At 39.7% G+C, this 26,490-nt stretch overlaps 1 protein-coding gene across 1 annotated transcript in view; it reads left to right on the forward strand.

Moving 5' to 3' along the window:
* Nucleotides 1-369: 369 nt before the first annotated feature.
* The window catches only part of THSD7B (thrombospondin type 1 domain containing 7B), a 576,660-nt gene continuing 550,539 nt past the window's right edge, over nucleotides 370-26,490 (forward strand). Inside the window, exon 1 of the mRNA XM_057306371.1 lies at nucleotides 370-631. Coding sequence (XP_057162354.1) covers nucleotides 370-631 — 262 coding nt within the window. The remainder of the gene's footprint in view (nucleotides 632-26,490) is intronic.

A 26,490-nucleotide genomic window follows, 5' to 3' on the forward strand; every position in this document is an offset into this window, starting at 1 on the left:
AGATAATACTGAAATGAATGAGCATGGCTGTGTTCCAATAAAACTTTACTTAGGAAAACAAGCAGTGGGCCTGAAGGCCATAGTTTGCATTCTTGCTGGTATGAGGAATATCAACAAGCTTACAACAAAACCCCCACACACATTACCGGTATCAGCTACGTTCCAGTCTATATGGAAGAAACCATCCTAGATAAGTTCACAGAAGGAATGTAACAGGGTATTGGATGTAAGAGCTGAGAAGCTAAACAGGGAGTAGCAAACTATTCTAGAGTTTAGAAACCACTGGAAACTGTTATTACTCTTGGATTTGGAGAGACAATGGAAGGGAGGAGGAGTGTTCTTAGAGTTGACGTAGTGGGCACTGGGACCATGTTGGGGGTTGCCAGTCATGAGGTTGGACTGCAGGCGCAGTGGCTGTCAGTGGAACTAGACACTGGGAGAAGTCTAATAGCTGCTGGGGTTCCCCCTGTCTTCCGGCCCTCTCAGTCTTCTGCCAGTGCCTTGAGGGGGGCGAACCTCCATCAGAAAGGGAATCCGGGAAATGTAGTCTCCTGCAATGCCAAGCAGAACCCCAGAAGCATGAGGACAGAAAGGATCTGTGAGCAATGCCTTCTTAGTCCACAGATTAAACGTAAAATGAAAGGAATGTGAGGAGCTTTGAGCTAGCCTGGTGGCCAAAAACAGTATTTTGTGCAGCTTGTTTCCTTCCTCTGTGTCGACTCTTTTTAGTAGTTTTACCGTTTAATCCCTCAGGTAAGAATGGTTAGTCAAGAAAGAATAAAGATGAAAGGCCCAAGGACCAGAGTCCTCAGATGGAGTTATCAGTTCTGTCAGGAAATCATCAGGAACTTGCGAGAAGTGGTGGCAGTGATGGAATGGGAGCTGGCAGCTTGTAGCTGGACAAAGTGTGACGGTTTCTCCCCCTGGGTAGGAGCCACCCATATAATATGATACTGGAAAATAGGAAAACAGAATTTCACCTCAAATCCAACTAATGGACAAGACATTTTTTTCTCCCTTGTTTTTTTTTTTTTTTCCTCTTTATCTGAAATCAAGTAAAATCTCAATTTTGTTTCAATCTGTCCCTTTGTTTCAAGAGCCGGATTTGAAAGTATCAGGGAAAAAGCCATTTCTTACATGTCTTCCTCTCTTTAAAAAGACATCCATTCATTGAAAATTCCCTCCTATATCCTATATAGATGTTTTCCAGACATCTATAATATTCACTTATTTGTATTTGTTTTAGGGTAGAAACTTCTTTTCCTTTCCTTTATATTCTTGAGTAGGTAGCAGTAGTGGGCTCGTGATCTGTTGCCTCACTCTTCCATCAGAAGAATGGGACACGCTTAGCTGATTCTTGGTGGGTTTGAGAGAAGAATGTACACAATGTGGCTCAGGCATTTCTGGCCTTGTTTCTCAGAAAGTACCTACTGGTATATATTCTCCATTCTGTGTTTAGGGCCCTCACTGAAATGTAGGCACACATTTTTTCCAGAGCTGCCTGTGACAGGAAGGGAAATGGGATTTAGTACCAGTACGGCTGCTTAGCCTGTGGTCTAAAGTTATATTCTCTGATCAGTATCATCATTTATGAAAGTGATATTTAGATCTTTACATAATTGATTTCTGGATTTGTTTCTCAGTCAAGTTCAAATTTAGGTGTCAGGGGCACCTGGGTGGCTCAGTCGTTAAGCGTCTGCCTTCAGCTCAAATCATGATCCCAGGGTCCTGGGATCGAGCCGCACATCGGGCTCCCTGCTCAGTGGGAAGCCTGCTTCTCCTTCTCCCACTCCCACTGCTTGTGTTTCCTCTCTCACTGTGTCTCTCTCTGTCAAATAAATAAAATATTTAAAAAAAAAAAAGACTTCAGAAGAAGGGAGATGTGATATATTTATTGAGTCCCTCTAAAACGTCCAAAGTTTAGCACCCCTTTCCCATTATAATTGGGGCACCCTGAAAATAAACACAGATTAGTATACCTATATTAAAAATTCACAGTTCATTCATAACCTGTATCAGGTGCTCTGCTCAAAGTACACACATACACACACACACACACACACACACTTCTTCCTTCTCGCACATATAGTCAACTTAGTATTTCCTCAGTTTTTGCATCTCAGCAAAGAACACCACCATCCACTTGGCTTTTTGGGACAAACATGTAAGTATCGTTGGTTTCTCATTTTTTCTTCACCCAGAATGTCCAATCCATATGCAAGCCCTTTTAGCTCTAGCTCTAAGATGTAGCCTGCCCTGACCACATTTCGCCATCAACATCACTACTCTTCTAGGCACGCCACCATTATCCCATGCCTGGAGTGTTGTGGTAACCTCATTCTTCAGTCTTGCCTACCTAAAGTCATTCTCCATGGAGCTGGAGGATAAACTCGATCATCTATGTCATTCTGCCTAAAACCTTCCAATAGCTTCCCATTAGACTTCAGATTTGCCCAGTCTTCTCTCTAAGCCAGTAAGACTCAACACTCACTAAGTCCATCCTCTCTCCCTTTTACTTCATCCACCCTGGCCTTTTTGCTCTTTCTTAGAAGTATAAAATAGGTTTGTAGCTTAAAAGTTTTACATGTGCTACAATTTTTGCCCCAATTGCTTGTCCCAAAATCTGCCAGACTCTTCCTTTCTCAACTAAAATGTAACCTTGTCAGAGAGACCTTCTCTGATCTTCCTATCTCAGTCATCCCAACTAATTGGGATAGCTCTATCCATCACCCTGTTTTATTTTCTTCCTAGAACATCATCTATTTAGAATTTTATTGTGGATGCAGATTACTTAGGGTAGGCTAAGGGGGTAACAAATAGATCACCACATACCGTGATGGTTCTAGCACTGTGGAAGTTTATTTGTTGCTTGTGCAAAAGCACAAGGTAAATGTTCCTGTTTGGCAGACCACTGTCCTCCATGCGAGGTTTCATCGTCCCAGATGTCTTTCATCCAGCTAGTATTCTCTAGAGTGTGAAGGCGGCAAGAGGGGAAAATGAGTGTGTAGAAAGCATGCTCACTTCTTAAAATCTCTTTGTCCAGCATGGGCACATATACTCTACTCAAAATCTTTGGGTCATAACTAGTCAGATTCCCCTACCTTACTTGCAAGGAGGTGGAGGCGATGAAAAGTACCACTCTCTTACCTTTCAATAAAGTGGTAGAACAGGGACAGCATATGCATAACACAATTCCCATTCAGAACCGGGAAGATGGACAAGCACGAGGCAGTCCTCAGTCCGGAGCAATAATGGCATGCTTAGGAGAGGGATTATAAAGACTGCTTTTCCAGTGGAGGAATTCTCTTCGTTAGAACCTAGCTTGCATTTGGGGGGAACTTCCTTCTCCATTGTTTTCTGTGGTTCTTTGCTTGCCTTCTCAGAAGCTCTTCCTTGTTCAGTGTTCTCCGTGGGCACATCTGAAGTGAGCCTTGGGAGAATAGCTTTTTTAGAGGCTGTGCGATTTTTGCAACTTGCTTTCTGCTCATGAAACTTTGGGAGAACAAGGATTGCTTTAAGGGTTTGAGAGTCCAAGTCTTTTTAAAGGCCCAGGCTCATGGTTTCTTTGGCAATAAAATTTCCTCAAAACCTAATAGCCTTCTGCTCTATTTGCTTTCAATCCCTGTTGTGGGTCTATACCCCAACCCCCACCAGCACAGTTTCCAACATTTTTTTTTTTTTTTTTTTTTTTTTGAGACTACTTTGCTTCTTTGATTCCTCAGACCCATGCCTGTCATCCTATGCTGGCCACCTGAAACAATCTGTATGAGTTGAGAAGCCACACCCACAATCTTATTTTTGTTTCCAGCTGAGTATATTTGTTTAAATTATAATTTTTTAATAAGCATTTGTCCTCATTTTTCATTCCCATCTCAGGATATTTGTAGTCATTTATCATTTGTCTCTCTGTCCCAGCAAGGTCCTTAATTTCTGTTTACTAAGCAGTCAGCTTCACCCTGAGCTTATTAGTTTCTTTTAACGCATTGGAAAAAGCAGCAAGTATATCCCGACAAAAACTAATACTCAAAGTCAAACTTCCTGGAGCTGTAGGCTAAGTAGGAGCTTGGTCTGTCTCCCCAGTTGTTATAGATAACAGTGTCCTCAAATATTTTATAACTGTAGGTCTTCATATTTCCACCTGTGTTACCTGTTCCTTGTCACTCACTGCTTGGCCACTAAATTAATGTCACATATTTAGGTTATTTTCATGGCAGCACCCAAATCAAGGCACGATATTCTGTATTATTTAGGGTAGTACTAGCTGCTATAAGAAACAGAGCCCATGGGCACCTGGATAGTGCTGTCACTGGGGGTCCAACTCTTGATTTCAGCTCAGGTTGTGATCTTGGGGTCACGGGGCATGGGGTCAAGCCCTGCATCGGGCTCTGCACTCAGTGTGCAGTCTGCTTGGGTTTCTCTCTCCCTCTCCCGCGGCCCCTCCCCCTGCTCTCTCTCTCTCAAATAAATCTTAAAAAAAGAAAAAGAACCCAGTGTAATGCCTTGGCCCACAGATGACTACCAAGCATGTCTTCCTGGTTGACAGGTGTCTTTCCCCTAAGTAGTAACTTGGAGACTCAGGCAGCCTCCATGTGGAGGTTCCTCTGTTTCTTAGGACTTTAAATAACAGAGAAATGTTATTTCTCTCTCAAGAGAGACAAATGCATGTTTTGGTGGACATTGAGCCATCTTTGCCACAGTATGCCTGAGCACCTGTGTTTAAGTTTCTATCTACCTTAATTAAAATGTAGGCTCTAGGAGCCCTGGGATTTCTGTTTATTCATTGGTATATTCCCAGCACTCAGAGCAGTGTCTTTATTAGAATAGGCACTCAATAAATATTTGTATAAGGAATGACAACATGATTAATAAATTGAACTCTGTGGTTCATAATCCTGACACTGGCACTTATTGTAAACTCAAGATTGTTGCTTCAATTTTTCCCATCATTAAAGAGTAAAATTATATTATCTGCCTCATACGGTGAGGGTCAGATGACATAATGTACGTATATTGCTTAGCTTTGTGCCCAGCACATAGTAAGCATTCAGTAAATGTAAGCTAATCATATTATTCCTGCTATTATATGTTTTTATATCTCCCCAAATGCACCATATCATGAAATTTTGAGGATAATTGAATAGAATTTCACTCCTGGAATTCAAACAGTTTCCATTATTAAGGTGGTTGTTTTTGGACCCAAGTAAGAGTTTGGTGTTAAAACAACTTAGTGGCTTGCATCCATACACTTAGAGGATTATATTCCAACCGAAGGCAAATTGAGAGCCTCGAGTAGGAGCATATGTAACCTTATAGTGCTCAGATAGTCCTGCTGATAAAATTATGTAACAAATGACAGGGATCTCTGTTATCCTTTAAACTGGGTATGGAGGACAAAGCTTGTAGGTAAAATTTCATGGGAAGTTTACTGACAAGTTAGCAAAAAAAATCAGCTGCCTTAATGAAAGATATTATTTAAGGGGGAAATTTCATTGTTCTCGAATGCAGATATTATATTATCTGTGCCATATTTTATGCAATACATTTAGGAAATGAGAAAGCATTCGAACTTTCGATGATTCAGGCATGTTTATTTAGCAGGTACCATGTTCCAGTCACTGGGCCAGGCACTTGGATTACAGTGATAAGCTAGGCAGAGAGAGATTATAGTCTGGGAGGTGGATAAACAAGTAAATGAGAAAATGGAATGCCAAGTTTTAAGTGCCATGATAGTAAAGAGCAGAGCATGACTTGGGAATCTACTACCATTATGGGGTTTTGAATAGTCTCCCAGAAGAAATCACATCTAAGCTCAGACCTGAAAAATAGGTTGAAGCTAGTCAGGTAAACGATGCTTTGGCAATTTCCAAGGACCTAGAATTGACCTTTTTTTTTTTTTCTGAATAGAATTGACTTTTTATTTGTTTTATATTAAGTTATATTAGAAATTATATGAAATATGCTGGTACATATATACATTTTCCATATCCCATCAACCAAGGAAAACCATTGTTAAGATTTCAGTGCATTTCATCCCTATGTAAATAACTGAAATAGCACATTGTAACATATTTTCTGTTTTGTCACTTAGAATAATATTATAAGTATTTTCCAGGTTTTTTTATTAGTGTTGTTTTAATGGCCAAAAGATATTCCATCTTGTGGATAAATCTTTCTTCATTGTTGTACATTTAGATTATTTCCATTACCTGCATTTTAAAAAAGCACTGGCAACTAATACTCTATTTTTAAGATGTTCATAGGTATGCAAACATATTTGTCACAATATGGCAAAATCTGTATCTCTTGAGGATAGTGCAGTAAGCCAAACAGAGGAAGAATTAATTTTCTGGCTGCTATGACTACACAAATAGAATCTTCTGAAATGTACGATCTCTCTAGAACGCTCTTCCTGGAGTCAGTGCCCTACTGAGTGCACTTCTCTTATGTGAGCCACAAGGTCTTTCAAAATGGTCAGTCTTGGCACATTTTGTTGTGGGATTTCTCAGAGGCCTCAATACACTAATGTGCATTGCTAATCTTTATAAGAGAGGGGAAGTATCACCATGTTGTGATTCCTAAAGTGTGCACATGCACGAGTACGTGAGTATACGGATGTAGAGAACGATTGGTGGTATAAACAGAAATACAAAAACGTCCAGATTGTATAGAGACCACGGTAAGTACTCCAGTAGAAGGACATGTAGGATACTTAGAGAAAGTTCTCGAAGCTTGCTGAAGGGCTTAGAGAAGCATATTTTTATATACATGTTGGTGTCAGGGTGATTCCTTTGGAGCTCTTCATCATAAGTGATCTCAAGTCTTAGATTAGGCTTATCCGGAATAATAGGTAATATTATTATTGTATATGTGTCTACAGGTGAGCTAGGGCTGTACTTGCCCTTATATCTCCAGGCAGTTAGAGGGTCTGCTGGAAGCTGGCTGTGTAGCTGGTGTGATTCGTTTCTGCTGCCTGTGGTGTCACATCCTCCAGCAGGCTAGCCCAGGCTTAGTTCACGGGGTAGCGGCGGGAGTCCACAGGAAGCAGGAGTATACAAGACTTCTTGAGACCTCTCTGAACTGGGACAGTTACTCCCAGCACATTGTTTTGAACAAAGTGAATCACGAGGTTAGCCCAACGTCAGGGGATGAGGAAGTAGACTCCACATCTTGATGAAATAGCTGCAAAGTCATGTTTCAAAGAGTTTAGAGACAGGCAGCATTGAAAGGGTGGCATCATCAGTAACGTCATCAAGATAGAATGGGTTCCGGGACTGTCATCCCCTGACAATAATCAGTCTCTGACTGGTGTGAACTTTGAGCCCTACTATTTGCCTTTTGTGGGGGTATGTGTGCCTCTCTTTGTATCCTGAAGCTATCTGTGTTACGTTTGTTGTTGAAGTTCCTGCTTCTTACCACTGTTTAACTGTACCCCTCTCTTTTCTCATTTTGCTTTGACTCACTGGCTTGGAAACCAGTTAACCAATCTCTGTCAGGGATGTGTGTAAAGTAATTCTCAGAACGTTCTGTGACATGAGGAGCTTGCTTCTTGGTGACACATTTTTGCTACTTGGAGGCTGAGCTTTTTTGCTGCTAGGAAATATTGTGGAGAGGTATGTTCCCAGATTAATAGTGTGAGCTTTTAGAGAAGAGAAGTACTACTCTATTGTTTTGTGTTGCTCTCCATGAATTAAAGTGTTTCACACATTTCCCAAGAAATCCCAAGAAAGAGGCCATGGGATTGTGCTTCTGCTTTTCCGGACCATTCTATCCCCATGTCCTAGCGTGTTTTCTAGGGTTCATCATAGACTGACTGAATGAATAAATGCATCAATGATCTGTAGCATTTCTAAATCCAGGTAGTCTTGTGAAAATCCCCGATGTGGTCTGTGTTCTAAAAATAGGTAGTGCGAGTAATACTTCCTTGCCTCAGAGGAGGTATTACGAGGATTAACTAATGTCGGGAAAGGGCTTTGATATGACTAGATGAAGGGCGTCCCATAACTATAATGTTTTATTGTTATAATGCCATAAAATGCTTTTGGGGACATATAGCTTACATATTTTCCATAAAATTAATCCATAAATCATGTATAAAATGTATCAAACCCAAAAGCAATAGCTTTGACCTTAGAATTGCTGCCATGGTAGTTCGATGATATACTGCCTACCACATCAGCAGTACTCTGGAGTACATAAAATGTGCTTCCACATATTCAAAATGTGCAAACGCTTCAAACACATCACTAGATGCTTGAAAAAAAGATGAAATGATTCAGAGCTTTTCATATGGAATTATAAGTATTTTTAAGACATTATTACAAATGCCACAACTTTTAGTTATTTTCACAAATTCACATGAAATACTCACTATTCAATTCAAGATGTTCAGCAGAATTACCTTATGATTTTCTTTTTTGAAAGGTAATCTTCATTTCCTGGTGTTCCTGCTTAATCGCCATATACAAACGTCCACACAGCTTTTAATGAAATGTCAGCACACATAGTCCTCCTGTTACATCTTTTTTTTTTTTTTTATGTCACCAATGTGGCAAATGTAATATTCGCAATTATTTTCAGACCAATACTCATTTTTCCCTCTCAGTTACACTATCAAGCTGATGAGTAACTATGAAGGATGAAGATATATTATCATTACCAATATTTCCAAAGAGTGATTATTCACTTTCAGTATGCTTGCAGGAACTGTTACAACTTTCTCAATATGATTTGCAAAAACACAAAAAGACATACCTGTCACAATAGACTTCTGCTTAAGTAGGGCTATTTTGAAATGCCTCTAACCGCCGTGTAGTGTCTATAGAACATTATTATGCAAGTATTTAATCAGAACGGTGTGTGCATTCCTCTCCCAGAGGGACTTAGCAAAGGAGGGGAATATCACTGAAAGGGTATCTCGATCACAGATGCAAGGTAACCTTTAAATATTTGCATAGTGTAATACCAGGCAGCAGATTTAGAGGGACAATTACTCATCCCTACTGGATTCTTTGTCTGGCTCACAGTGGCTGGGCTGGAACTTTCTCTGTTTTCCTCCCATTTTTTTTTTTAGGACTTTTTTTTCCTTTGCATTAAACCATACTTAATTGAAATGCCAGCTCCCTCAACAACTCTTACGGGATCATCACATATTTTGGCATCAACAGCTATAGAATGTTGTGTTGAACCCTTAGGTTAGATTCTTATAGAAACGTGACCGCTTCTAATGGTAGTCAGCATGAGCCAATATAGCTCTCTGTTCACAAGGGCGAGGAAGATGGCACATGCTATGGTCTCTGAGTGCGTCAAGCAGTCAGCACAGTGGCTGCAGAGAGCATACGATCAATAAATGTCAGGTCGCTTCTCATACCCAGACTCTCCCCTGCCTCTTCTTTTAAAATTGAAGTATAATTGACATCTTGCGTTAGTTTCAGGTGTACAGCCTAGTGATCCAGCAATTATATTCATTACGAAATGCTCCCCACGTGAAGTGTAGTTACTGTCTGTCACCGTACAATATTATTACGGTCTTATTGACTGCATTCTCTATGCCGTATTTTTCATCTCTATGACTTGTTTTGTAACTGAAAGTTTGTTGCTTCCCTTCCATCTGATTGACAAAATCAAGAACATTTGGTGTGAAATGCTCAAAAATTGCTCACATCATTCCCATTTTCTCCTCCTTCTCTGAGGAAAAAAAAGTGTCGTTATAATACTCTGCTGTCCATGAGACATCCAGTTTTCAGCATGAAGAAATTGTCTAACCCAGTGTTTCTGAAGCCTTTGTACATTGGTTGGAGTAACTACTAAATATTTCTTATATCGACAAGATTTTAGCTAAGTCTTCTTTTCCTAGGAGATTCTAAGCAATCTGAGAGCAGAAATGGCATCTTAGATACCAATTTTTGATATTTCTTGTTTTCTACATAGCAGTCACTTAATGCAGAATTGAGTTGTTTATGTATTTAAGTACTATAAATAGTACTGTAATGTAATTGACAGTTAATACTGAATTCATATTTTATATAGGTGAATACTATTTCAACTTGGATACTTTGTGCTTATATATTAAAGTGATCTAAATATAAATGAATACTAGATTCTTTTACTTAGACTAATGAAGATCCCTATGAAAGTGGAGCTCATGTTTCTGAACTGAACATATGTGTATATGGCATGTTGTGAATATTGTTCTTTTGTTCTAAAAGGACAGGCCTTTAGGAGTCTGGTGTATTTTTCTATGTGAATATAATCTGCTGTTTTCATTCTTCATATTTCTTTGTCTGAGAGGTCTTATTTTTATTTCCCAACTAGTCTTAACCTGGAGGGAGGGTAGATCACAGTTTTGCTTTATGCCTTCCTCTCTACATCTCTCAAGAAGATAAATATGGATTTATCTGACTAAAGCACTTTCTGCACTAACAAGTTGTATCTTCAGATTGCTTTTTCTCACATGTTTCCAATTGTGTGACAAGGTGGTATAAACAGTGTAGCTTATATTAGATGCATGTCTTCCTGATAGTATGGAAAAGGTTATTCAGAGGACATTAAGAATAACTTAAGGGATGTTAAGGAGGATGTTTTAAATATATAAAGGACAACAGGTACTGATTATATCACTTATGAGAAGGATAATCCCAAATGTTCTTATTTATATGTTACGATTTTCATCTTATTTAATGCTTAATAAAAATTAAAAAAATGTTTTGTTGGTCTCTTCCTTTGGTGAATCAATGGGATTTTTTATTTTTAATTGATTTTAATTAATTAATTTATTTATTTTTACCCTATAAAACTTCTAGCACAAGGTGGAATGCTGATCCATAGTGTTTCATCTCACTCTGCAGAGTTTAGGCTCAAAATGATCATGTAGTTATCTCTCACTTTGGAATTTAAGGGACTGTGTGTTCTTCTTTTTAAAGATGTATTTATTTATTTATTAGAGAGAGTGTGTGTGCGTATGCATGAGCAGGGGGCAGGTCAGAGGGACAGGGAGAGAATCTCAAGCAGGCTCCCTGCTGAGCATTGAGCCCCACATGGGGCTTGATCTCAGGACCCTGAGATCAAGACCTGAGATCACGACCTGAGCCGAAACCAAGAGTTGAATGCTTAACTGACTGAGCCATCCAGACACCCCGAGGGGCTGTGTGTGCTTAAAAATGTCCTTACTCAAGAACGTTTCATGATTTTTGAAGTTCTAGGGGTGGAAAGTGATTGAAATATTTGACATTTTCTCTATGAGATGTTTAAGCATCTTATTAAAACATCCTCATTTAGAACCACAACAGCAAGAGGTTGAAAGCTAATTGGTCATGTTCAGTCCAACTAGATGAAAAGGTATCATTTGTCTATGCTGGCAGTGGGTCTTCACTGCCCTCTTATGGACCATGTGCACTGTGGAAGACCCTGGCCCCTTTGCTGGGAAAAGGGCCCCCCCTGCCTTTGGCAGCTGACAAGCACTGCCGGTGGGCCCATTGTCTGAGACAGTTCCTTCGCCTTAGACTAGTTGGGGCAGTTGGGTTATTCAGTTTGTTGAGTTGGATTAGTCTAAACTTGTGTTTCTGTGGGGGAGGTAAGGTTCATCTTTTTGAGTATGTAAACAGGCAGAGCACATTTAATGCAGAGGAAAGAATCATACTGCCTCTAGTAATGGCCTACACAGAAGGGTGGAGGGCAGCGTTCCCCTTCACAACTGCAATTTTGTACGTTTGAGCTGTGCTGTGTACAGTGGGCTGCACTGGAGAACTGGCTGCTGGCATAACCGTGAAGTTGACAAAATCTAGTTTGCTGTTCGGTAGGACATGAAGGCGAGATTAAGTGACGTGCCCATGGTCACGTATGCATAGGTAGCAAGTGGAGGAGCCACAGTTCAAATCCCTACTGTGATTCCAAAGTCCAGGTTATTCCCGGAACAGAGGATGGAGAAGGTAAAGTGAACCTTAGTAAAGTAGCAATGAAACCTATGGGGAAGGTTGGCTCTGAAAATTTGCTTATCGATGGTTAGTAAAAATGGGGGAAAGGTGAATCATGCAGTCAAATAAATATTGCTTTGGGCCACTGGAGGTTGAACATAGAATGCTGAATGGGTGTCAGTGGACTTCTGTTGTTCTTTAAAATGCATATTTTAAAGATGGGAAACACAGGTGGAGTTCAGGCTCTTGGCTCACTGTCCTGGACCCCCCCGTATTACTGCTGGGATCCTGGATAGGTAATGTGGCTTCTTTATGGAATGGATAAGTCACCCACCTCCCTGGCTTTGTTAGGATTAAATGATTCAGTATAGATCTGTGGTTCTCACTCGTGGCAATGTTGCTCCCCAGGGTACATTTGGCAATGCCTGGAGACTGGGGGTGCTACTGGCACTTCGAGGGTGGAAGTCAGGGAGGGTTGCCTCTCAATATCCTACAGTGCATAGGACAGCTCTCCACAACAGGGAATTATCTGCCAAATTTGAGATCAGCGCTTGTGTAGATCCAGAGCCTGGTGACAGACAGTGCCTCCCACACGGACCTGTTCTTCATTCTCTGCTCACTGTACGCCAGGCACTGTGTCAAGAGCTTCTCATACGTCATCTCTGTTCCGGCCAGCCTACAGGTTGAAATCATTGAACATCAACAAGGCATGCTACTGAACGTTACAGAGGGCTGAATGGCAAAATCGAGATTTGAACTTAAGTCTGTATGGCTCCAAAACACTTTCTATGAGCCTGCTCTCTCCTGTCTTACAGTAGTTACCACTGTTGACTCTTTGCTTTAGGTGTTTGGAAGAAGAAATGAACATAAGCATTTAAGGGTAGTTGCTCAGACACTGTGCGCAGAGCCTTTCCCCTCTGCTGTGCTTCTGTCCATTTTCTGTGCCCAGATGGTCAGGTAAGGTGTTGATTTGCAGGTTGGGGATGGCTGTTCTTGCCCCCTGCTTCACCCTATTCTACTCGCGCAAGGCTTCCAAAGCACTGACAAATTGTTCATTCGCATCTGCAGTCACCGCCTAGCGAACAAAAGCTCCGGCAGCACTGTGAGCAACAGATGTTCTTCCTCCAATGCTTATTGCAGTTACCCTGAGAAAAGAGGCAGGTCAAAGAGGGGTGGTGGTGTTTTACCCCCAAAGGGACTCTTCAGTGAGAACTAAAAAGGCTAGACAATGCTTACACCTGTATTCTAGTGGGAAAAGCAGACAGGACAGCTGTAGGGTCACCAGCCCCCCAGTCTGAGTATGAAAGCTAATTTTGATTCTTCCTTTCGTCTCCTTGAACAAAGAGGTAGCGTAATCTCTTTCTGGGACCCAGTACCTCAGTTGTCCAGCATACCCCGTGGCTCATGTGGTCAGCTGGAAAAAAAGCAGAGGAGAGGGATTCATGCTGGGACTACATCCGTTTTGAACAGAGTAAAAGAAAAGCTCAAGTAAATCTTAATGTAGATTAGGGAGTGTGGACTTCAATTACTTCAAAGTGGCATAGGCTTTTGATAATGTGTTTCATCAGGATAGGAATTATGAGGTGCTCAGACTAATTCTCTGAAATCACAAGGGGGATAAAGAGTTCTAATAGCGTGTTACAGTAAGTTAGTGCCCAGGGAGTAGGATGCTATGGTCCACACTGAATTTCCATATCTAGCCATGAATTACATATTGATTTTTGGAGAGCAGAATTATAATACAGTATAGTTTGACGGTGAATGTAAATTAATAATTGTTTGGATGATTCAGAAATATCTTTCTGTGCATTATCACTTTCTGTGTGGTCTCTGTGCGTAGAAAGAACTGACATTCCTTAAGTGTTGGTTATCACTCCTCTGATGTGTATATTCAGAAACAGAGCATTTTAACTAATGGAAGTAGTTATCCATTTGTGTTTGGGTAGAAGGAAGAGCAGCAGAAAAAGACTCCTTGAGGTTATTGGTGGTGGGATGGGGATGGGGGGGTGCAGATTAGCAATACTTTCTGTCATTGAGGCAATGCATTTAGTGGTGGGTATTGATTTGTACTAATGAAATATAATAAGAGGTTAACAGAATGAACAGGCAACATGCATATATATGTACGTATGTGTGTGTTTATATCCTTACACACACTCATACATACACATTATATCTAATATGATTACATAATATAACAATCTATTATCATATGACATGTGCATTTATATATACTACATAATATATATATATAGTTAAATATATCATGCATATCATGCATAGGAAATAGAATTGGCCTAAATATGTATCACATTAATACAAGATTAATATTGTATTATATATTTAATATAACATACAATACAATATGAATTTAATTATATTAATATATTTAAGTCAATTCTGTTTGTTGTGTATTACAGAATATCACATTTATGGAACGTTCCTGCATGGAATATAGAGTCGACAAATCTGTGTTCTAAACTTAGAATCAATGATTACATTACTGTAATTGTGTGTGGCCAATAAAGTACATCTTGTCATATCCTGAAGTAAAATCTAGAGACAGCACAAGCTATGTCTGAAATGACATGGAAAATCGTAAATTAGGGAAGTGTACCATGTGCAGGACTGTTTTTATTGGGCTGCAGATTAGTGACATGTTCAGTGCTTGCTCTGAATTATTTCATGCCTTTACAACCTTAAGCTTTGTCACAGTTCCATGCACTTTGATCTTGTGTCCTAGGTCTTTGAAATTGCTCAGCTAACACCTAATGGACAGATGGATCTCTGCTATGTGTTTTATATCTGTTTCATTCTTTGTGAACAGGTGGCAGATCTTAGACTTATTCTGATGTGTGGGTGACTTATTATAAGTCAACTTTTAAGTTAGACTTATTCTGATTTATACTTTGTGGTTTTGTGTATTTGTATCTTGCAAGAATATAAGTGCTAGGCTTTGGATTGAAAGTTGCATTGGACCCTAAAATTAAAATTATAATTTCGTGTTATTTAAAATCATTAAGTAAAAAAACATGGTCAGCCACCTCATCTAACAGGGGAAAAGCATCACACATGCAAAATGTATATGTATTTTTTTCCTCCAGGAAAAGAATGATGTAGGGAAAGAACTTTGTAAACCATTGCACTCTAGGGATAAATTCTTTGGGATTCACAATGTATATTTAGAAAGTATTGAGGACTCCTGGAAATAGAAAACTTTAAATTTTGTTTAACTCTGCATTGTTTCCAAATTTATTTAATAACAGCACTCCTCTCTGCGTACTGATCTCAGAGGATGCAGCTGTTCCACTGAACACATTTTGGGATTTCCTGAATGATGATACGTTATCTTCAGCTGGAATCAGATGAAGTGATTACTACAGGAAAGGCAGAGAGGCACCCCAGTCCTTCCTTGTCCCCAGAAGCTGTTAAAATTCAGCATTTTTTTCAGTCATCTGTGTACTAACGTGAAGTTTACCAAATGATAAATGCTACTTTACAGTAATTATTTTCATTATGTAAATGTAAACTACCCGCATAACTCAGATGACATTTCCTCAATTCACTTTCGTTGTAAATTGGATTCGCACAAAGCACCCTGGGAAATTCCAGCCATGCAGGGAGGAGGAGGCTAAAAAGAGTTGACACAGGCTTCAGGCCATTGCCTTGTGCTCACTCGGCTAGAAAAGGGTAATGAGGATGGATTTTCTCAGTGTGCTGTTGAGCCAAGGGCTTGAATGTTCTATGGGGCCGTCAGCCCTTGGGCTGGTGGGAGATGTGTTTATTGTTGCTTCTCTGATTCCCTTTAATTATTATATGTGGTGGTGATTATTGTAGTGGGTACTCAGCTAAAATTTTAAATGTGCAAGAAATATAATTTTGTTTACTTAGTTTGATTATTTATTTGGAGCTCTTCGTACCACCAGGGCCCCCACTTTTTCTTTGGGAGGTCCCCAATTTCTTAGCCATCTGTCATACTTGTCGCCACTTAGAAGGTCCTTATTCCTGGCAGGCTGGCTGACCTCTCTAGAATTGTCCTTTGTGCTGCTTTCCCACCGTGCTGAGCCCTTGGATCTGCAAGAGATGCTCGGTGGTCTTGGCCTTCTTTGCCTGGACACCCCAGGCTTCCATTTCCTGCCTGGCAAAGCAAGGTACATGGTCTCTCTGTCTTTGTTACTAACACCAACATCTCTATTCTTACCAGTCTCACTGCAGACAGGAGAAAGGGGCAGGGAGGTTTTTATTTTTGAGCTAGGAGGTATGTACCAAGGGAAGGGCATCCTTCCCTCAGAAACATCTGACATAACCTTATGGACAAGACTTCTGGCAACCCCAAAGGCAGAATATTGTTAGGCTGTCTGTGTTTGCTCTCAAAATTGTCCTCAAGGAGCACCTGGGTAGCTCAGTTGGTTAAGTGATTTCAGCTGAGCTCTGTGCTCAGCGGGGAGTCTGTTTAAGATTGTCTCTCTCCCTCTGCCTCCCCCCACCCCGTCCCTCCCTGTCTCCACACCCCCCCACCGCTCTACACATGAGCACACTCTCTCTAAAAAAAAAAAAATAGTCTTAAAAAATGTATCTTCCCATCACCTTCTAATTAAAGTTTGTGTTTTTGTAAAGAAAATGTACTTCTTAAATATGCTTCTCCCCTCCCGCAATCCCACACAAAGGTGAAGACTCAGTCTCTGACCCTTCAGAAAGCTGCACTAGGGCTTGAGCACAAAGACATTTTACATAGACTCCTTGAGAGTCCTGGCTGATTTCTCCGGTTTCCTTCTGCTTCTGGTGCTCCCCCCTCAGGCAGAGGAGTGTTCCAAATGAACAGTCTTTAAGTGCACTTTCCAGACCCTTCCCTTCTTAGGTCTTTTCCTGGGTGGTAGAGAGTGTAATCATATCAACAAACCCTACAGTGATCACATTCACTCTCTTTTCATTTCTTCTGCCAATTTTTACTGAAATTGGAAATTTAAGGCATCTGGGAGTTCTGAAAATTAGTCTACTTTGCAAGGCTGCTTTGAGGACTGAGTGACATGATTGTTATAAAGTGTTGAGCACAGTGTCTGTCCACAGTGTCTGCGGTATTGCTGTTGCTGTTATTATACTGAAATTGTAACCACAGTGATAATTTTATCCCTGGCCACTTTTTTAGTTTTTCGAGTGATAGGCTGGGATGATAGGATCCGATAAGTAAGTCTCTGAGAAAAAAAGGATTTGAATCCTCTGAGAAAAAATGGTAACAGCAATCTTACTTGTTGAGTCAACTTCCTGGGTCAGTTAGAATATTCGGATGAACAACAACAACAACAAAAATGAATATTCGGATGAGACCCATGTCCAAGGTCAAAGGTATTTCTGTAGACTTGTGTATTTATTAATGGTAAAATTAGCATGCTAATCATGAGAAGACTGGGTACCCTATTCCTTAATGCAGGGTCTTTGTGGTGTCTGGAAAGAAGGGGCCCAGAGAGTTGCATCAAAGAATAATGGGCGTTACAAACAGGGTTGTGGAAAACAGGTATTTAAGGATTCTATTGGGCATCACGCTGAGGATTTCTTCCTTTAAACATATGCTAAGGAAACACAGAACAGACTCCCCCCCCCCCCCCCTCATTCGGACAAAACCCTCAGCTCATTTGTATGATGAGTTTCCGGTGGTGACATTACTCCTAGTTCTATTTAGACACGATTCTGCTTCCTACAATGCTGTTTGCTCCAGCTTCGATAACTGGTGGGAGGCTAACCATATGCCAAGCACTAGGTTAGTGCTCAGAATAGAGTGGTGAGTAAGACCGACATGTTTCTGCCATCACAGAGTTTAGAATCAAGTGGGAGAGACAAAGTTTAAATTACACAGTGGGATTTGTAATTGCAAGTGCAATGGGTGTTTTGTAGCAGAGTAAGGTGGTGCCAGAGTATACGGAAGGGTTCCCTAAGAAAGTGACTTAAGATAGGAAGATCAGGAAGGAATTACTTTGGCCATAGGAGGTACAGCATGTGATTTGGCTCAAGGGCTAGTACACGTGACTGCCCAGGTATGGCAGGGAACTTGGAGCGTTGGAGGAACGGAAGGATGGCCGACATGATGGCAGAGCAGTGAGTGAACGTGGGTGGCCCAGGTGACCACATACAAAGGGGGTGGGAAGCAGCCAGATCAGGTAGGCACTTGCATGTCATGTTAAAACTTTTTCTTTGTTTTGAGAAGAGTGGGAAGCTACCGATGAGCTATAAGCATGGAAATGCCGTGTAGATGATAAGCTGCACCCAATGTGTACAAATTTGCATTATCAAATGATATAGTATGTCTGTGATATGGAGAAAGAATTGATGCCAGGGGTGTAGTGGGGTGGGGCAGTACATGCTAGAAGACCAGTCAAGAGGCTGCCCCTCTCACTCATACAAGAAAAGGTGGTGGTTTGGGCGAGGGTGGTAACAGTGGGGATAAAGAAACATGGACAGATTGGATTGATGTTTAGGAAGTAAAACTGATGGGTGATTGATTGGATTTGCTCCCTTTTAAATAGAATCCTTAGGATGCTCATTAGGCTATATAGGATAAATAGGTATTTCTAGTGTTTCTAGATAGAAAATAATATTGTGATTGTGTCACGGTACTGCTGTTTCTCAGGTATTTTTTCAAATCAGTAACTTGGAAGTTATTTTTCAGATGACAAGAGTCTCAGGTAGTCTTAAAATTGCTGTTTCAAAACTGAAATAATTATTCTTTTTAGAAGAAAAAATTGGATGAACTAGATGTTTTGTCCACCCAAACGTAGCTTCTGTTTTGTTCTCTCGCTTGTTCACCAGTAATATCTGCTTCTAGAGAGAAGATGTATTGAGAAGTAGATCTATTCCATGTAACTGTTAGAGAATTGAAATTACTAAGAAAAAAAAATATCATCTCAAGTACACGCTAGTGCAATTTTTGTCATAGGCAAAATTAATCCTTGAATTGCTTAATGATAAATAAAATGGATGCCACCCTACCCTTTTGCTTCATGTATTTTTAAAGCTTATCTACGTAGTCCCACCATCGTTGTTTTTCCAGTGAACCTGTAAGGGCAACAGTAAGAAAGGCCTCCTTTATCAAGCCCGACATGTATTGATTATTCACTGTGGAAATAGCACTTTATTCTTTTTTTTCAAGGGGGAGGAGCACAGCTTAAAAATTTCAGCCTCCCAAGTACCTGTTCCAGTTTGCTTCCTGTGAAGTAGAAAGCAAACAAATTTCTGGCCCTCTTCAAGTTTAGTCACTGCCCAAGTGACCAATGAGCTACAGGAGAAAGTCCTGCAGAAGAACATTGTGTGGGACTCAGCTTCACTCTGTTTCTGGCATCCTCTTCATTGCCTTTTCCACTTAACTGATACCAAACAGCTGAGTAAATGATTTTCTTCTGCTTCTCCAGGGAATCTAGAGGGCTTAGCTGAAGCATTTATTGTAAGTAAAGTCAAAGTTGAGTGGAGCCATATTTATGGGATGAGAACACCCCATAAATATCCGTTGACAGATATCAGAGCCCCAGGAGTTCTGGGGCCATACCCGAGCCGTGCCATTGAGCTGAGACCAAGGCACGGGCGAAGGGCTTTAGGCAGGAGGGGAGTGGCTGTGCCCTGAGCCCCTCACACCAGCTGTGCTCAGAAAAAGCCCTCTTCTAAATATAGTATGTCTAATGGGCATTGCAAGGCATCATTTGCTCGAGAGATACGGCTGCTGAAAATAGTTAAATCGTAGTTGTCGTGGAACAGGCACGGAGTAGACAGACCTGGAGAGTCCAATGTCAGGGCTCCTGAGCTGCTTACCTGGTTTATCTTTTATTTAGTTAGTTATTTATTCTTAGAGCGGGGCTGGGGTGGGGGAACGGGAAGAGAGAGAGAGAGAACCTTAAGCAGGCTCCACACTCAGTCCGGAGCCTGACGCAGGGCTGATCTCACGGCTCTGAATTTGTGACCTGAGCCAAAATCGAGTTGGACACTTAACTAACTGAGCCGCCCAGGCACCCCAAGAGCTGTTTACCTGGAGCAGGTTCTTTGACCTCAGGCTTTGATGGTCTCCTCTAGCAAAACAGAAAAATATCAACGATGTACATGTGGGATTGGGAAGATGGTAGGTGTTCAAAAAGTTTTTATTACTATTATTTGCTGGAGTTATTCTAGGGACACATAATTCCTTACTGGTGCTGAGGCTTCATTTGTGCTCTAATCTCCTGACCTCTGCTGGTTCTTTATGTTCCTGAACAGTAGCTTAGTCCGTGTTCTCAAGCATGCAAAGGCAGGAAGGATCCCGTTTCACCTAATTGTGAAGAGCCCCAGGGAAGGGCTCCAGGTGCGGGAGACTGAAAACTATCAGCATTCACAGGAAGTTCGTTGCTTGTGTTATATGTGTCTTTATGTAATTTCTACTTATTTTTATATTTTTCCTCCTTTCCCTTCCCCACATCTTGGATCCCAACCATTTATGGAATCCTTATTCTTCCCTTGCAGCCTTAGGATCTTACAATGAAGCTAGCATGATATAGTGTAAAGATCACAGTACTGTCTGGAATAGAATTCTCCATCCCATTTCTGCTCCAAGTGACTGTGTGACCATGGGCAGCTCATTGGATTTGTCTGGGCTTCTTTTTCTCTTCCAGAAACTGTGGGCTGTCACATTACCTGGAATTCCATTCGCACATTTGAGGCACTTAGCAGGCCGTAGGTTTTAGTGATCTGAAAGGACCCACTTTATGTCAGAATGCAGTGAAGAATATGAGGCTTGAGATTTCCTTTTAGGCTTCAGAATTTTTAGAAAGTAGAATTCAAGCCAGAAATATTGATAAACAATTTTTAAAAGGTGGTTTTCTGTCTCTGTGGTGTTTGCATTAGCTGATGAGTCCTTCAGATATATTTCTAATCTGCTTTGCTGTCAAGCTACTTTTAATGGATGTTCTAGCCACTGGCAACTAATAATTTGTAATCATAAATGATAAGTAACAGAGGCACTTTGCTTTTCAGTCAGAGGCATCTGTCCACAAAGATGAAATGGACTTAGATCGTGCTGTTAGGTGTCAAACTAAACACAATCATACAGAAAGAGCCTGGAATATTAGTAACAATGCTTATGCTTTCTGGAAGTGTAGATATTCAGTCCGAATGCTCTGTGGTGTCCTTGCATGGAATCATAAACTGTCTTCAAAAGTAAATCTTTGTACCTATGAAAATGAAGTTACATTCGGTAGCTCTGCACTGTTGCTGTTAAAATTTTCTGAGGAGTTTTATTGGAATACTTCAGCACACATATCCTCAGACCACAAATATGTTTTGAAAATAGTTTTAGTGTTAATAAAGGATTTTTTTTGGTTCTTGTAAAAAGGGCAATGTAATTTTTAAAATAAAATACATTATGGTTTAAATTTTTTCTCGTTTAAACTTTTTTTCCATGTTTTTACATTTTCCATGTTGTGTTTCTATTGATATCCAATGCATAGCTCAGTTATATATATATATATATATATATATATATATATATATATATATATATATATAAATGTAAAATATGTATACTGTTTATATATATAACGAACAGGTTTTCTCTGTGAGTTTAGGAAGTACTGCATGGCTTTGAGCCTCTACTGCTAGTAGGAGTTACTAATTAACGCGATAGATTCAGAAATGTAGACTTGAAAATGGCCCTCTCTTCTGGCTTCTGTCAGTGTCCCTCTGCCTCCAGTGGTCCTCTCAATTTCTGGTTTGCTGCTTCAGGTCTAATGAGCTCCAGGAACCAAAACGTTAAAATTGTTCAACTGTGTAGCAAGTAAGTGTAGATAGATCTGAAGGAGAGACCAAATGTCCTCTTCAGGAGCACAATTACATTTAGCACACAGATTTTGTAAGAGATACTATGTGTCTCATTTATTTTTATATTTCCAGAGTCTAATACACTACTTGCCAAGTAGTAGCTAATGAGTAATTGTTATTTTAGTGAATGAATGCTCAGATGCTACTCTTTTCTCATTCCTTGGGTTCTTTGATATATTTTAGAAAGTGTGATTCTTAGATATTTGTCCACTGTGCAAGGGAAGCATGACTTTAATTACTCCACGGTTGATGTGAAGGCTTTTTAAGAAGCGGAAGCTACTACATAAATTTCAAGCTATTTCTTGGAGGTGAGGCATCTTACCAGTTAGTGTTGTTTTATTTCACATTTGGTTATGTTGAGGTTTATGAGTGCTTTGGTATAGTAATTATCCACAAATAATTTGGTTAAGATATTAAAGCTTTGCATTGACATTCCTGTCATTCCTCAACCCCATTGCCCAAGTTAAAAATAAAGCAATGTCAGGATAATAAAAGCTGTGGTTGAAAAAAAATGCACAGTAAAATAAACATCTTTTCCTGTTGGATGAACGGCATTGTCAGGGTTGCTGCCTCAAACAGTGGCAAATGCTCTGTGAAAGCCAGCATGTGTTTATTCTCTCTGACCACTTGAGTTCCCTTTTTCCTTTGTTGTAGGCATTTTCATGACTGCCACACCTGAAACATAGGCATCCAGCAGGTCGGCTTCAATATGATGATTTAGATTGGGAGATATATTCATCTCAACCAATTCACTTAAGGCTAACTTAATTAAGAGAATAAAATGTGCCAGCACTTTTCTGCTTCTAGGGGAATATTACATTAGAACATGCACATATTTGCACTTTCTGCAAAAACACAGGCAGAAAAAAAAAAGAAAGAAAGCGGAATCACAGTCTTATATATGAATGTGACCCAAGAATTCATCCATGCTACCCTTTCACGTCCAGAGATTTTACTTCTAAACCAAAATGTTAATGTGTTAATTAAAACTGATGTGATTTCAAAGATTTAGCAGTTTATTCCAAAGTAACTGGGCTTGTTGCACAGAAAAGGTAGTAACTTGCAGGCGGATGATGTTTTTATATAATGTTGGTCCAGGTAAACAAGTACTGAATTATTATTCCTATTATACCACTGAAATATTTTCTGAGAATATAACACAGCATGAGTTTTAGACTCATACTATGTCTAATTAAACTTTTAATCCTTTACTGGTTCAAAATTTTGTTTTATTTGTATTACTTGAGACCTGTTTTCAATTAAGAAATACCAAATGTGGAGCACCTGGGTGACTTAGTCAGTTAAGTGTCTCCTTCGGCTCAGGTCATGATCCCAGGGTCTTGGGATTGAGCCCCAAATCAGGTTCTCTGCTCAGTGCTCCCTCTCCCTCTGTCCTTCCTCCCACTCAGTCTCTCTCTGTCAAATAAATAAATAAATAAATACAATCTTAAAAAAAAAAAAAAGAAATAGCAAATGATTGATGTTTAAAAGTTTACGTTTCTTTAGATTATTTATCTCAGATATATATTGTGACCATAATCTCATTTTATGTATGTGGAAAGTTTAAAGGTGATATTCATTTTCTCCATGCAACTGCTCAAAACTTTAATATGTTCTATTTCTCTACTTGTTCAAGTGATACAAGATTTCTCAAACTGTAGTTCACATTTTACTTCAATATGCATGTTTTCTGAAATGGCAAAATCCCTCAGGGCTATGTGATTTTCACTAGTGTGTGTGTTTAAAGTTCATAGGCAAACACAGCTGAATAAATCATGGAACACATTTTCTCTGCATGCCTGAGAAATGCAAATTGTTATAGGTCAATTGCTGAGAGGTCTTGTCTCCCTCTTGTATATCTTGTTTGCAATTTGTTTTTCATTTATTCCAAGCGTACACAATTCACTTTATATTTGCTAGTTACTTACATGTTCAGTTGTCTGCAAAGTTTGCTTTTAACATGAGGAGAAACTATTCTCCCCCGACTATGCCTTCCTAAATGTACTGACTAATGCTTATCAACATTTCCAGGGCCAGGAGGGGGAAATCATTGCTCACATACCACCTTGATTACTTGTACTCATTTTCAAAGGAATATTAACTAACAGATTGGAGAGATCATAGCTAAGCTACGAAACAGATCTATCCACCTTGTGATGTTAGGATCACATATACCAATGCACACCCTGGAAGAGACTCTTTTCAAATGCAGGGCAAGAGCCCATGCTTAGAGTCTCACAGATCTGGAGTCCCATTCTAGTCTACCATGTACTAGCTGTGTAACCTTAGATGTGCTTTATAACTTCTCTGAGCTTCATTTCTCTAAATGATAAAATAAGCATTCTAGCCCCATGTCAGAGGACTGTTGTAAGGATAGGAAGGAACTGGGCATATCACTAGTGGTGTATGACAAACCAGCTCTCAGTTTGTTTGTTTTTAATGTCTTGATTTGCCTTGATTTGTAGTGTGGTGTAAATACTCTCATCATGGTTGATTTCAAACTACGAATGATTTAACAACCACCTGGTAAAATTCTTGAATATGTAACAGCCCTCTGGTACCATCCAAACCCAGCACAGCACAGCTAGCCCTTAACAAATGGTGAGAATTACTTCCTAATAATTGTATTTTGTCTTCCATTGATCTGAGAAAATTTTTACTGTTTGGTGCATTTCTATATAAATGGAGAATGTGAAAGCTAAGGGAAGAATAGTAATGTATAAGGTTTAAAAAATTAATGATTTCAAATAACAAAGAAGAGCTACCGTAACAATTTTGAGAGTAGGTGAAAAACTTACAATAAGAAGGAAACATTTTAATAAGAAAATGTGTTAGTAAAATGCTTTAAAAGTAAGAATAAAGATCACTTTGTAAGATGTTCTAGATGAATTAAATTTAATATTAGCTTTTTTCAGATTGGTTAGAAATGGTTTGATTCTTCTGGTCTTACGTTCTTTACACAAAAAAGTCCCAAGAGGAAAATTGTGTGTATTTGATACCTTAACAAATAAAAGATAAGCAGACAGCCATTATTTAAAAACCTACTACTTTCAAAAAGAGCTTTTTTCAGTTTCATCTAGTAGCTATTTTATATTATTCAAAACTGATTTTAGATTTTAAAGTTTACTATAAGGTTATATTTTTGGAAGTATTTCTTTACTGAGTAACCATGGCAATTTTTTTTTTCAATAATGAAAATTTGCATGCATGGTCTGACATGATAGACAAGGGATGGCATACTTGAACTGAGATTGCTCTAGAACATCTGGACACATGAAGCCTGTAAGTGACTTTCATGTAGCAATGAACATCTCAATTTACAAAGCACAAAATTGTGGGTGATCGAGGAGAAAATTACCAGAATTGCGGGCAGTTGATAAAATCAGCTTGTGCTGAGAGTACCATTTTTTATGTGTATTTACTGTGCCACGAGCAGTCCGTGCTGGGACACCACACCTGGGAAATGTGTGGACAAACTCAAGGGCATTTCTGTGAGTAAAAGCTGACTTCCTCCAATGAAACTCCTCTGTCCGTTTCAGCAAGAGGAGGCTCCAGGATGGGAGCACTGAAAGGACATGAGGGTATTTTCTATGTTAATCTCACTTATAAAGTGACAGAGGCCACGGGCACGGTAGCTCTACATATCCAGACAAGGTTGTGAGGAAGAACTGGGTAGACTGTATGTCAGAACCCCAAAACTGATGTCTTGCTAAAGTGAGAGATCCTCACTGCAGCATGTGGCCGCAAAAGGAAATACCCATTTCTGCGGGGTTGTATATGTCTCTTCCTAAGTGCCATGTGACTCTGTACACATTTCCTGTTCCTAGAGATATAATGGATGTGCATGAAAACATATTCCATGAAGTTTTGGGTGTTTGATCAGATTTGGGGAAAGAGGGAAAGGATGCGCCTTCTTTCTCTTACCTAAATCAATTAAAATGTTTCTCAGGCTGTGAATTGCCTTTATTATCACAACCTAGTGCAGGGGCAAAGGTTACATGGTTAAGCCCGTAAAGTTTTCTCAGGTTCATGTTACAATTAAGTAAAGTGAAAGAGAGGAAAGTATTCTTTTCCCATTGACACAAAACATGATTACTTGCCATCCTTATGAAACATTATATCGTCAGCCTTCTGGATGAGGCTGCGGGTTAGATACAAAACAATGTGAGAAACATCAAAGGACGCTCTTTTATCTGTCCATTTCTTTGTGGGACTCTTTCCCATGAAAACATATTCATTAATTAAAAGATTTGGTGTATTACAAACTAATGTTGGAAGCTTGACCCAGAGTCAGTACCTATGAGAAGTCAAAGTATGTATATTTCAGGGATCTGAGGGGCAGAATTTCCATAAGAAGTTCAATGGTGCTGCTGCTGTTTTTAGTATATCCTCTCCCATCAGATATTTTGTTTCATGCAATTCACTCTGCAAGCAAAATCCAAAAGCGGGGACACCTATTTAACAAATGGAAGTATATTTTAGGTACTTTGTCAGGTTATTTATTTTTTTAAAACACATTTCTCTTCCGAGCCACCTGCAGTAGCAGTATTGAGCTGAAGGCTTGGAAACATGTAAACTCCTACTTTATTAAAATCCTGGGTTTAGGGCTTTTCTTTTGGATTGAAACATTGTTTAACTAGAAAGTATTAATATTGAGTTAGATATATAGGCTTTGGAACATAATGATTATAATGATACCTATCATTTATTAAGTGTGTACTGGCACCACATTGTACCACTGATCTCAGAACAG

The sequence above is a fragment of the Ursus arctos genome, unplaced genomic scaffold (assembly GCF_023065955.2).
Source record: "Ursus arctos isolate Adak ecotype North America unplaced genomic scaffold, UrsArc2.0 scaffold_1, whole genome shotgun sequence".
NCBI lineage: Eukaryota > Metazoa > Chordata > Mammalia > Carnivora > Ursidae > Ursus > Ursus arctos.